The sequence below is a fragment of the Haliaeetus leucocephalus genome, unplaced genomic scaffold (assembly GCF_000737465.1).
Source record: "Haliaeetus leucocephalus isolate CR32 unplaced genomic scaffold, Haliaeetus_leucocephalus-4.0 Scaffold646, whole genome shotgun sequence".
Classification (NCBI taxonomy): domain Eukaryota; kingdom Metazoa; phylum Chordata; class Aves; order Accipitriformes; family Accipitridae; genus Haliaeetus; species Haliaeetus leucocephalus.
In genome coordinates this window covers 3,401,890-3,415,648 of record NW_010973082.1, presented here as the reverse complement: position 1 = coordinate 3,415,648, position 13,759 = coordinate 3,401,890, and the positions used below count along the sequence as shown (strand labels likewise).

The 13,759-nt window shown below is 38.7% G+C and overlaps 1 protein-coding gene across 6 annotated transcripts; it reads left to right on the top strand.

Annotated features, from left to right (window-relative positions):
• The first annotated feature begins 289 nt into the window (after positions 1-289).
• On the top strand, positions 290-10,152 carry PSMD12 (proteasome (prosome, macropain) 26S subunit, non-ATPase, 12). 6 transcript variants are annotated; one of them, XR_775099.1, is made up of 12 exons: positions 290-460; positions 2,264-2,323; positions 2,566-2,694; positions 4,115-4,222; positions 5,184-5,288; positions 5,733-5,882; positions 6,052-6,186; positions 6,750-6,862; positions 7,251-7,425; positions 7,941-8,018; positions 9,355-9,631; positions 9,878-10,152. XR_775099.1 is itself a non-coding variant. In XM_010578606.1 (11 exons), the coding sequence occupies exons 1-11, from the start codon at positions 353-355 to the stop codon at positions 9,562-9,564; spliced, it is 1,371 nt and encodes a 456-aa protein (XP_010576908.1). In that variant the 5' UTR covers positions 290-352; the 3' UTR covers positions 9,565-9,796. The 6 variants fall into 6 exon arrangements, 3 of the variants coding, with proteins under 3 accessions (XP_010576908.1, XP_010576909.1, XP_010576910.1); XR_775100.1 differs by lacking the exon at positions 9,878-10,152 and adding an exon at positions 8,797-8,896 and having other exon boundaries at positions 9,355-9,439; XR_775101.1 differs by lacking the exon at positions 9,878-10,152 and having other exon boundaries at positions 7,886-8,018; positions 9,355-9,796.
• The last annotated feature ends 3,607 nt before the right edge of the window (positions 10,153-13,759 follow it).

Below are 13,759 nucleotides of genomic sequence, written 5' to 3'. Positions count from 1 at the left end.
CTATCACCTCCCTCCCCTTTCCTAGGTGCTGGTGGGGGGGTTCCCTCAGCCCGGGACACGGCTCCGAGAGAGCCAGGCCGGGGCAAAGCGGCGGGAGCAGCCTCCGGGACCGCCCGCAGGCCGAGAACCGCCGGCGGCCGCCGCTCCCCTCAGAGCTGGCGCCTCCCCTCCCGCCCCGCCCCGGGTCCTGAGGCGGGCTGAGGTGGCTCCGGCAAGCGCCTGTTTGGCGCAGTGCGGGGTAAGGGGGCGGGGGGCCTTCCGCGGGGCTGCCCCGGCCGTGCCTGCGCGCAGGACCCGGCTGGCTTCCGGTGTGTGTTCGAGGGGGGACGCGGAGCGGAGCGGGGCCGGGGAGATGGCGGAGGGCGGCGCGGAGCGGGCCGATGGCCGTATCGTGAAAATGGAGGTGGATTACAGCGCGACGGTGGACCAGCGGCTGCCCGAGTGCGAGCGGCTGGCGCAGGTGAGGGGGAGGGGGGAAAGGCCGGCGGTGCGGATGGGCTGAGTCATGGCGTGGGGCGCGCTAGGCCGCGCTCGGGGAGGCGGCCCGGTGGCGGCGGGGGGACGGGGACGTGAGGCGCGACGGGCAGCCGCCTCTTGTCACCCGATCCGGTGCTGAGGGGTCCGGGGCTCGGGCCCTGCCGTGCCGGGTTGGGGAAGGGGGGAAGTAGGGACTGCTCCACCATTTCATGGGCGGTGTACGGGGAGGGGGTGGGGGGGCAGAAGGATGGTGGGCAGGAGGGAGGCGAGAGGAGATGTCAGGGTGCAGCCTCGCCGGTAAGGGGATAGGAAGGCCCGAGTTCACCAGAAGGGACATGGCTTTTGCCCGATGCCACTTTCCGAGGGTAGCGCGGCTGGGCAGACACGTAGGTGCTTGTTCATCCTAGGACTGCTGTGTGCCAGAGCTGCCTCCGTGTAATTGATCCTCTGCCAGGTTAGACAGGCAGCGCTTTGGGTCCTTCTAACTCGGTTATGTGTGTGCCCCGAGAGACTGGAGTGGAAGGTCAGAGCCACGGCAGGCTGATAGGGCGCCTGGCATCTGCCGAGCGAAAGTGTGTGTGCACTCAGCCGTAGGCGACCACAGACTGTCTTGCTGATGGGATCGTGGAGGTAATCATGCGTATGCTGTATCTTAAGATTTCTTTTATGAACTTGTTCTGTAGCGTAGAGATTCTTACGCATCTCAGACCTCAGAACAGACAGATTGGATTTGCTGTTATGTTCTATCCCAGTAGGATGGCATCTGATTCTTTACATGCTGCAAATGCCCCGCTTGATCCACGTGTCTCGTTGCGATAGACATGTTGTACTGTATAGCATATTGTAGAATTCTGAAGGCAGTAGCCTTAAGATAAGTAAATTGCATCTTACACTAAGACTGTACTGTATGGAGAGTAGGCACAGGTGTTTTATCCCATGGGCACAGCTTTGCGTAGGTATGGACACCATGACCATGTTTCTTTGCTGCGTAACATGTAAATTTTTGTGGCAGTAAGAGCACATCCTTTACAAACCATTATATATCATTTAAAAGATTTCGGTAGGGTAGGTATGTATTAGAAACAAATTTAATTTTCTCTTTTTTGTTACTAATTTTCTAGTTTCTAACCTTTTTTTGCAGCCTCACAGTTGCCATGGGCTGTTAAAAATTCTCCCACATTAACATTTTTTTTATAAGATATTTGCTATGAATTACAATTTAGGACTAAAAGTACGTTGTGGTATCTTTAACTCTTCTAAATAAAGGCAAATATCGTTCTCAAAACCCAAAAAGCAGGACTATTATAATTCCATGCTTAGGCTGTAAAGCATGTAGTTTATGCTTTCTAAAATATGCTGTAATTAAGATATGATGAATGTGGATGAAAGTAATAGTAAACCAATTTTTTGGCCAAGGTATCTAATTGCATATCTATTCTCACTTAAAGTGTTGTTTTGGCTAGGAAGATCAGTCTTCCATCTAGCTCGGTGAATTTCAGCTAACCAAACCTGTCTGAAACTTGCTAGGTTTCTTGCACTAGACAGACAACTTATAGCATGTATTGGGCAAAAATGGAACTAGTACTTTTCCAGTTTAATCTGTGTGTAGAACCATATATTTAAAGTCAGTGCTATATATATTTCTTTTTTTAAGGAAAAAAACACCTTAAAGATGAGTGTACAGGCTCGTTTATGGTTTTTACTTGCATGATAATTAGAGCTACTCTCAATTTAAACTGAATTGTGTTCTCCACTCATGGTGATAATTCTTTGCCTATCACATTAGGAAGGAAGATTGCAGGAAGTAATTGAAAACCTTCTCTCCTTGGAAAAACAAACACGAACGGTAAGTAGCGTATAGTGTCCCAACATTTATGCTGGATTGTCCTATACCCCCCACCTTGTTCCGGTGCCTTAAAGTCCTGAAAGGAATTAGAGTATCAGTCTTTCTCTGTTGTTCTTTTCTTTTAAAAGAAAATCAACGGGCTAGATGTAATCTTTTTTTTTCCCTTGCTATAACAGAAGTGCAAGTGATAGAGGTCTGCAGGTTGTTTATCCCATCACTAATATGGTGTTTGTTTGTTACAGGCATCTGACATGGTCTCCACATCCCGTATCTTAGTTGCTATAGTGAAAATGTGTTACGAAGCTAAAGACTGGGATGCTCTTAATGAAAATATTATTCTCCTATCAAAGAGAAGAAGTCAGTTAAAACAGGTGAATTTAATCCTTTGAAACAAAAAATGAAGTTATGTTTTGAGCTGTATTATATATCTAATTCCCCCTTGTGGGTAGGGACTTTCCTGGCTTTGTAGCACCTGGCTGAATATATTGTAAATAGCTTCTGTTGACATTTTTTGCTAGACATATGAAAGCCAGTAATGAAACTGAGGTCTGGAATTTGTCTTCACCTTGTGCCTGAGCTCTGTGTGGTCCAGCTTGCCATTCCTGGCAACACAGCTGTGACTTTTCTGCTTTCATGCATACCAGTGCTTTTAGATGGTAGTTCATCTTTACACTCTTCTGCAGTCTGTATTGTAAACGTATTCTTAATTTTTATGTTCACGTGAGGTGTACATTAAACAGAGTTATTGTAATTTATTGTGATCGAATAAAGTGTATGCTTTACATACTTGCTTTTGAAACTGTGATACTCTGGAATGCAGTTCTGTGAGAAATCAGGTATCAGGATAGCTGAAAGCACTTGCATTTAAGAAGGTACAACATATATTGCACTGTGTTTAGTTTGACTTAATTAGAAGTCAGCAACAGGTAATTTTAAAGGCATCATTGCTTTAGGAAGAAAAAGGTTAGCTACCTTTTAATGTGCAGAAACTTTAGGAGTTTGTATACAAGTAGAGTACAGTTTAGTTCTCTAACTTGAACAAACTGTGGTTGAAGACTTGGGTCATTTCAGCTGAATTTTCTTCTTGAGGAAGAAGTTTCTAGAAGTTTCATTCTGTTTGCTTTTGTTTTTTGTTTTTTGTTTTTCTTTCCCAGAAGTAGGTATTTTAATAATAATTGTAACAGCTTTGTCAGTGTTGTTACCAGAAGAACATATTCCAATACCTGTGCTTGCCACTGAAGGATGCTAGCTTATTAGTGCCTGTTTGGGAATATGCAGAGATGGAAAAGCATCAGTCAGAAATAATTACCCCTCTTCCTTCCCTTCCTGAAAAATCTACAGGTGTCCTTCCTGAAAAATCTACAGGTGTCCTAAAGAGAATGGCTAGTGCATACACTTAAGAGAAGATGTACCTTCCCTTTAGCCATGCAGGTCTTAGGGCAAACAGGCAAGTTTTGTCAGTCCGTGTGAGAGTCGTGTGGATTTGGTAGAAGAGGAGTACTACTTTTCAAGAGAGAACCGCATAGGATGAACTATTTTGAATATCATGGGAAAAACTGAGATGAAAGAAATGACAGGACAGCATCACATTTGTCTTCTAGCATCAGTTGGTAGCATCATTTTACATGTTTTTATGAACCAAAGTAATGAGATGTATCTTGCATGCTTTTTGTTGAAATGAGTCTCTTTAGTATGATATGAAACTATCTAGTACTTATCTCTGAGTGTTACAGTTTGAATGCATTTGTGAAATCTGAAAACACAGTATGTTCTTTTCTGTTATTGTACTAGGCAGTTGCTAAAATGGTCCAGCAGTGCTGCACTTACGTTGAAGACATCACAGACTTACCAGTCAAACTGCGCTTAATTGACACGTTGCGTATGGTTACAGAAGGAAAAGTAAGATTTTGTTTTAAGACTGAATGTCTAAAAGGTAGAATAAAAATGTTCACCTTCTTTAAAAGCATAGCTTCCTAACATTATTTTTTAATCTTGTTCAAATAAGAGCAAAAGTAATTTTTAAATTAACCTGAGAAGCCAAGTAGTGTATTTCTTTCCAAAGACTGCAAATATTTTCCAGATTTTATATTTAAATAATTTGCTGAAACACTGGTGATATTTGCATTATGCAGATATTTGGACATATTATTAATATAATTAATAATACATTTCAGAGTTCTAGAACGCCATTTATTTTTTGCTTTTTAAAATGTTACATATTTGAAATTGTTAGAAAAATGGGCAAGTTTAGTTTAATTTCTCCTGCACTTACAAGGTGTTACGTACAGTTAGGGTAACCAGTAGGTGATATCAAAGCATTACATCAAGTTAATTACTTACATAATATTCCTTTTGCTTTAAGAAAATAAATAATTCTGGATTAAGGCAAATCTGTATTAATGTTACAGCTTTTATCTGTTCAAAGTTAATCTAAATTGTTAGTAAGCAAGTATTGTTGATTTATGGCTGGTTAGGAGTTAGTGAAATAATGTGAATGGTAGTACTTAGTACAAATGAACCATTAAAGTCTTAACTTCGTATCTGTTTCAGTATATTTTAGCAGACAAAATACCTAATACTTCATTCACAGTGCGCATCCTTTTATGTTTGCTTAAAGAATGGCAGATGAATTTAGACGTTAATTTTTAGATTAATTTGGTCCAAATACTTCTGCTGTGTCAACTATCCGTCATATTTTATCTGTGTATATTGTGGATAGTGTCAGTAGAGTGTATGGATACACAAGGAATTAATTGGTTATATGAAAACATCAAATATATGTCTTAGTGGGGTTCTGGTCTTAGAGTTTGCACTCTTCTTTAGAAAATTCCAATTTTTAAACTACTACTTCTGATTTCAGATATATGTGGAAATTGAACGTGCTCGCCTGACAAAGACACTTGCAACAATAAAAGAACAGAATGGGGAAGTGAAAGAGGCTGCCTCTATTCTGCAAGAATTGCAGGTAACATGCCTTGTAACGCAAAATTGCGTCAGCAATAAAAATTAATTCTGACTGCTCTTAGATTATTGTTTAGAAACTTAATCAGGTATATCTGCAGAAATGCCTGGAATTAGATTAACTGTTATTAGGGAAGTGTAATTCAGTTTTAACTGCTTTTGTTAGTCTCGTGGTTAGGTTACATAGAATTTTTCCTATTTGGAAAACAGATCTCAATTCTCTAAGTAGCGCATTGAGTTTAGTGTTAGTAGATTCTTCCGGTCTAAGTGGGGGCTCTGATTTAAAATGGAATAACCTTTTCCTGTTTTCACTTGCTCTGGAATAGCTGTTTCTTCTGTTTTGTTTTGTTTTGTTTTCCTCCCCTGACAATCTCCCACTCTTCTTGTGTAGTTACGACTTCACTTGATTTGACTTTGACAGTGTTAAATAGTTACCTTTTCATTTTAGGTGGAAACCTATGGTTCAATGGAAAAGAAAGAACGTGTAGAATTTATCTTGGAGCAGATGAGACTCTGTCTAGCTGTAAAAGACTATATACGGACTCAAATTATCAGCAAAAAAATTAATACAAAATTTTTTCAAGAAGAAAACACAGAAGTAAGTCATTGGAGGATTTCTCTTTCTCCCCAACCCATCCCAATTTTTATCTGACATGCCTCTCTTCAGGTCCAAGTGTATTTGAATCCCTCTGTTTTTGGGATTGAGTTGTATTTCATTTACATGATTCATGGAGCTGTATTAATTTTGCTGTTTGATACTGTTTCAGAAACTAAAGTTGAAATACTACAACTTAATGATCCAGCTGGATCAACATGAAGGCTCCTACCTCTCCATCTGTAAGCACTACAGAGCCATTTATGATACTCCATGTATCCAGGCTGAAAGTGAAAAGTGGCAGCAGGTAAAAAAAACGTTACATAGAAAATGTCTGTATTTTCATGTGGCAAGTAGCCATTTCATTACCAGATCAATTCACAGCAGATTAAATAGCTCATCGGTCTGTTGTTCTTAATTTTTTTTAATGGCTATATTAACAAATTGGTTAGTTAAAACCTGATATAATAAGGTTGATTTCAAATGAATATTTATAACTAACATCATCATTATATTGTCTTTGAAATCTTGAGAATGTCTTGTCTGTTTTGTACAAGTGCGGAAATGAGAAACAGCTGTGCAAGTGTGGTCTAATTGATACTGTTGTGTATGCACAACAGATATTATGTATATCAAAAGATTCTTTTTCATGTATTTATTTTAAATACTAGAATTTTAGTTGACCTGAATCAATTTAAATGTATCACTTTGAATGAAGGTTCATTTCTGCAAGATGACATCAATTTCACCTTAACTTCTTAATACATTGGGCTTAAGCCTTTTACATGGGAAACTCTAAGCATTGTGAGCAGTGTTTTCAATTCCTCTGTTTAATTATGGGAAAAAACCACACTCTTTCCTCTTAAACAGGCACTGAAGAGCGTTGTTCTTTATGTTATTCTTTCACCTTACGACAACGAACAATCTGATTTGGTGCACAGAATTAGTAGTGACAAAAAGCTAGAAGAAATCCCGAAGTATAAGTAAGTATGCTTTCTAATAAACAATTCTTAGGTAAAAAAAAAAAGCGTCTCTCTCAAATCAACTGTGCAAGTGAAGTCTCTTTATGCTAAGTCTGCTGTAAGCATCTCAGAATTTAATGCTGTATGAAAAATACTGCAAAATTTTCATGATTGTGCAAGTTCTACATTAAAATAAGTGTCTCTTTATAAGAGAAAGATATTTATTAGAAACACAGTCTGACTTGAGCTGCCCCCGATAGCGTGAAGTATTACAGAGTATATTAATGAAGAACAATGCATATTAATGGTAATAAAATGAAAACATTTAACATTATTTCTTTAATCTATTTAAGTATGAAATGAGCCTTATTAATACAGGATTGTAAATCAACTTTACTAAACCATTTAGAGACCTCCTAAAACTATTTACCACCATGGAATTGATGCGATGGACTGCCCTAGTTGAAGAATACGGGAAAGAATTGAGAGAAGGATCCCTTGACAGTCCTGCAACAGATGTTTTTGGCTGTACAGAGGAAGGTGAAAAGAGATGGAAAGATTTAAAGAATAGAGTTGTGGAACATGTAAGTATGGCTGTCTTTAAGCATTAGCTATATATTCAGTGCCTCAACTAAAAATGCTTTTCGCTTGCCATATTTTAGTTACAAAGAGAAACAGAAGAAGTATATAGTAAAGCATCAGAAAAGTTGCCTTTTCCATTGTGTTATATTTTCAACATTGTATTTGCTTGTGTATCTTTATTATAGATAGGTATTTGGCACAGTTGCCAGAAAAAAGTTGCACTCAAAGTGTGAGATTTAGCGTTCACATTTCAATAGAGCAGAAACTTGAAAGTTGTGCTTTGTATTAAATTCATAATTAGTTGATTTCATTACTTAATAATTTGTCATGTAGAGACTTTTACACCTTTTACAAGCAAAAGAACTGTTTGTTCACAACTCCCTCACGTACCTTATGCTGGACTGCTGTTAGAGCACTACAGCTCCTAATCTGCTTTTAACATTGACTTTTATATTTTTGCAGCCTGCTTCAATTATTTTTTGAACATAACCCTCTACTCTGAACACTTTTATTCCAGAATATTAGAATAATGGCTAAATATTATACCAGAATTACAATGAAGAGAATGGCACAGCTCCTGGATCTCTCCGTTGATGTAAGTGTTGCTTTGCTTATCCTTCTGTATAAAGAATGTGGAAGTGTATGTGTGCATGTGTTTGTGCCAATAATGTAAGTATGCAGCAGAGTAACATTCTCTTTTAATTTGGCTTCTCTTTTTAGCTTAAAAAGCTCTGTAAGTGATGCCATAAATCATCATTGCATTGTTTTACAGACAATGCAGAAAGAAGTAGCACTGTAGAAATATGCTGCTTGGTACAAAATTCTCAGGGTTTACACTTGTGTGTTTATGAATGTTCATGGATATAGTATCTATCATCGTATCTATATATATCTGTCTTTGTATTATCCTTGTGGCTCTCCTGGCTTCATCCTTAGTCTAATTCCCCTGTTTGTGTTACCAGTGCTTTTCAGCTCTTACAGGGAGAACCAAGTGTGCTATAGTGATATACAGGGAGCATTAACTGAACTTTAGTTCGTAGGGTTCTTTTTATGAGAAGTAGTGTAAAAGTCTATTGGGAGTAATAGTATTAATTTGAATATTTGTCACTTTACTAGTCAATATGAAGACCTGAGTGTATTTTCATGCCTTTATGGGAGTTAGAAAACTGTTTTTTAATCCAGGCAGAACTCAATTTCATGATGCATGTGCCTGTAAGGCAAAAGCTGCTCATAAAATTCATTTATATTCAAGGTCTCATTTAAATGCTGGAACTTCTTGTCTTGTGTTTCAGTGTTAAAAAGTTCTTGTCAATGGGTGATTAAAACTGACTGAAGGTACAGGGTTTCTCACCTTTAAATGTCCCTGTTTATAGATGGTTGTACTTTGGGAACACGGGGTGGAGTAGTCTTGCTGTCATCACCCTTTGTGTTTTCAAGAGCTTTCCAAAAAGATTCGTACATCATGGCATATTGGTATGTCGAGTGCAAATGAAAAGCTTTACCCTACTGTCTTTTAATTAAATCTGCTCTTGTCCACAAACTTGGAATAAACCTTCTTTGACAGTGGTCAGTAATTCACACGGATCTTCCTATGCCTTGCTTGTCAGACAGCTTGTTTCGATATCTCTGTAGCCAAGTACTCCAAATTGTAAAAGTCTGTTGGTGTAGTAATAGAAACTTTTAATTTCATGAAAGATAATCAAATATAGGTCAAATGGGGAAAAAAAAAAAAGACCGTGCCAATACTTTGCAGTGCCAACATGTGTAATATTATTGTGTGGTTTTTTGTAAGTACAATATTAATACAGCTGTATTTCTGTTAAGTACAAAGAAAATCTTGTTCCTTGTGCTTTAATGCTGTTTGGGAGGAATTCTGGCGTTTTGTAGATAAAAATGCTATTTTCTTGACTTGGTGCTGTTTGTCTTTACAGGAATCGGAGGAGTTTCTGTCTAACCTAGTAGTTAATAAGACCATCTTTGCTAAAGTAGACAGGCTGGCAGGAATTATCAATTTTCAGAGGCCTAAGGACCCAAACAACATACTCAATGACTGGTCTCACAAGCTCAACTCACTAATGGCCCTAGTTAACAAAACCACACATCTCATTGCCAAAGAGGAGATGATACATAACCTGCAGTAAGGTGCCTCAATAATCTCAGTGCTTTTAAAGAAGGCATTAAATCTTCATAATAGAGACTATTATTATGGTGTGTATATGGTTTGTTTTCTCCTTGTCAAGCCTTCCTGGTCTAAATTTTAGAACATAATTCTGAAATTCCTGTTGGCAATTAAGTTCCCTTGATGATTCATTCAGTTGTTAAATGTTTTTGCTACAATTGGTGAAAGAACATAATAAAACTGTATTGTCTGTATAATAGTAGTCTTGTGATTTATTCTTTTCCATGTATACTTTTATCTGTCTAACACATCTTTCTGTGGTTATTTCATTACAGGGCTATTTTTGAGGCTGTGATTGAGAGGATATACTGTAAATAATAAAATCCTAGGGTTTTACAATAGCATGCATTCAGGTAATTCATAATGATAATATTGTAATGTTATGTCAAGATACTGTTTGAACAAAATTCTGGATGTTCATGCTTAAGAATAATGCTATTTCTTGTGATTTGGGACTACAGATAGACTTTATTAATTAATTCTGAACTGACTGAGAAATCTGCCTGAATCCTTTCTGCTTGGTGCAAATCACTAATTTTTACTATTTTGTCGTTACAGTTTGTGATGGCTACAATAGCAATTATGCAATTAGCTAAGATAGTCCTTCAAAGCTGCTGCTTCTTATAATTGAATGTGTTATATACAGAGAAGATAACATCCTATTACTTGCTTTAACCTACTTGTAATGGAGGGAAGCTGTAGACTTTTCCCCATGTCCCTGTTCCGTTTTTTTTAAGAAAGTAAAATAGTAGCACAAAGAGTATAGTAAGAATCAATGGAATTTTATTGAATTTACTCTAGTTTTTAATGATATTTAATGATAGCCATAACTAACTATTCTGTTCCTAATTAGTGGGGTAGACACTATAATTGTAAATGATGTATTGAGATGTATATAAATCCTATCTCTTTAACAGCATACAGTTTGAACTTCATTCAGACTAACACTCTTAGCACAGGTAATTATCATATGAATACACAGTAAGTCAGGAAACTTTAGACAGTGATTTTGAGTGAGGGAGGTCTGTGAAGGGACAGGAAAAGATGGAAGCTTCTAAGCAGTGATTTGCATTTGAAATGTAGACTTTGGACATAGCTTGGGAATGTCATTTCAGACGCTTGTAACTTTATCAAGCCATACCAATCTGGCTCGCTGCATTTAGGCAACAAAAAAGCAGCTGAACTATCAGTGAGGGAAGGGAGAAAGAGGAGCAGACTTCAGAACGCGTAGAATGCTTACTATCTAACTTCCTAACTTGCATTATAATCCCAATTGTACGAGTTGTGTAAAATCTTGTCACAACCATATCTAAGAATGGGATGTACTGGTCTTTGCAAGGCTAGCCTTAGTAGCTAGCATGAGCAAAACTGGCTGCTGCTAGGATGATGAACAAGGTAACTTCAGTTTTGACCTTGTCAATTGAAAAAAATCAATCTTCTGGAAACTGAGGCAAGAGGTATCAGGAAGGACAACAACGGGTCATCAGGGCAAGTGGGAACTTGCCTCTCCCTGTTCTTCTTATCATAAACCTTTTTCTTCCATTTGCAAATCTGGTCTGGAATCTTTAACCCCAAGCATTGAAGCTTATAGACTCTCTGACACTTCTGCCAGATGAGAGATATTGGACCTGTTTCCTCAGCCAACCCTCTTTCCCTTTTTATCCTAGAGTCGAATAGTTCACTGGTTCCCTGGTGCTACTTTCTGGTGTTCTTGTGGATCCTGCTCCCTCTCTGGCCTAGCTATATCCCTCTCTGCTGCCTTTGATTGCATTTAGAGCATGAGTTTGTTGAAGAGAGGAAGAGGAGGTGGTTTCTCTCCCCTTGCAACTACCTTTTGCTGTCAGCATTAGAAAGGACATGGAAGTACTCTTACCTTTCAACAGTCCAGGTATCTCCTTAAAACTCAGTTCAGAGGGATTATGAAGGTTCACTTTCATGGTCTGTATTCATACCAAAGATCCACAATGATCAAGCTTTTTGTCTTTTGGTCTGAAACAGATTTTTGTCCTCACTGAGTTCACTTACAACACCTTCATCTTGGTTTGACAACATACTGCCCAAGGCAAACTCCCTACTTAACTCTGTCCTCAGAGTGAGATACACCTGTTGTGTACCTAGTATTTGGTGCCAGAAGCAAGAATCCCTCAGCATTTCCCTCCCCACACATCACAAAGTTAAAAGAGGAGTTTTAAAACAAAATTGTAGTGTTATTAGGCTGTATGGTAAGCCCGAGTGAGTGAGTGGAAAAGTGGAAAAGAATGTATTCATTTAGCCTGGAGTTTTGTATTTTTGGTTGGTTTTTTTTTTGTTGTTTTTTTTTTGTGTGTGTGTGTGTTGGCAGACTACTATTAATGGAAATGAAAGGAGTATATCTTGAGTCTCTCTGGAGAAGGTTGCCACATTCAGGTTGCTAAGAAAAAAGACAAGCTGTAAACTTTTGGTGTTAGTTCATCTCAAGAATGCAGATATATGTCAGATATAACTCCATGAGCAATTTAAAGGCCAATATAAGGCATGCTGGCTTCTTAGAAAAATGCACTGAGATTGAAGATCTTTGATCTTGACAGTGTGGGATCAAACCATCGCATTAATCTGAACTTTGTAGTTCCTACCTCCTCAAATGTACCCTCAACATCCCCTTATTGCTGTTTGCTTCTCAACACTCATTTTGTGGATCAAAGGAAAAATGAATTAGTTTGAATATTACTTGTTCTAGAAATTGTATGTGTTTAAAGAGTCCACACTGAAGAAATGTTATCCTTGGATAATTATGAAGTAAGATTAAAGTTGAGATCATCTATTCATTAGAGGACTCTGGAGGAATTCCAGGGGAATTTTCATGCTGGAAAATCAAAACTTGCTACTCTTCACCCTAATAATCAGACATTAATGGCTGCCTAGAAACAGTCTGCTTTATTGTTTAGTAAGACTAAGAATTAACTGCTGCTATCTAACCTCACGTCTACCACTGACTTGTTTGTGGCAGAGGGTAAAGCACTTCTGTTAGTTTCCCATGATTGCTGCTTCTGAGGGAGTTAAAAAAATTTATAAAGGTCCAGTGTGCTAAGACAATAAAAACATTGCTGCTATTACTGCAATCAGTCTGGAACTTACTATTGAGAAAGGACTCCTGTTTTGTTTCTCAGAGGTGAAAACTGCTCAAAATGCCTGCTGGGACGTTAGGCTACAGGGTCAGGGAGGCAATTCGGTGCTGAATGTATAATGTGCTTATTACTTGTACATGTTAATTGTAATGGTTTTTCCTGTATTCTGAAGTTAGACGTCATGAGTGGAGCTGATCGAAAATAGTGTTTTCTGTATTGGAATTCAAGAAATGCCAGTTCCCAGAAACAGGAGTGAACTTTATCATAGAATGGAAATTGATTTTCTGAATTTCCTGTGAAAGCAAAAGTCTGAGAAATAAAAAAAGCAGCAGTGTAAGTTTGAAATGATTAAAATAGTTTTGTTTTGATAATGTAGAAACCAAGCTATAGCTGTGATTCCAATTGTGCAGCTCATGGGCGAGCCAGGACTCTAGGGTTTTTTGGCTACCAGCTCTCCATTAGCCCTGAAGCAAGTAAGGGTTTCAGAGTTCCCAACTCTTCCAGAATCTGTGCCACACCTTTCAGAGCTCTGCTCAGATCTTAGCTTCGTGGCAGGGAGCCTAGCAGCCCTGAGTGGCCCCAGGTTTTCAAACTCCTCTTTTTTGGCAAGAAGCCTAGATTCTCCAAGGACCTGGGCATGGCTCCTAGCTTCACAGAATAGGGAGAAGTCCTGTGAACAGTCATCCTTTACAGAATCCTGACTTAAGGGTAGGGAGGCTGGATGTGTTAGTGCCTTCTGTACAGGGCTTCCTTGCAGTAATGGTCCCTGGGAGATTGGGCTTTCTAAACTTCCAGCAGGAAATTGCAATTTTCGGATCTGAAAGGTTTCGAAATCTTAAAAAATGTAGAAGTGGAATTGAATTTGGTATTGCTGCATTCGTTGGAGGGTTTTTTTTGTTTCATTTTTTGTTTTAATCTTACCATTATAACAAGTCCCTGGAAATATCACTGTTAGGCTTTTGAGGATCTGAGTCCCGTGAAGTCTCATGATGCTGAGCAGACATTAATTGTTTTTGTTCCTATCTCATGCCTCTCCATTGTGCCTTTGGCATT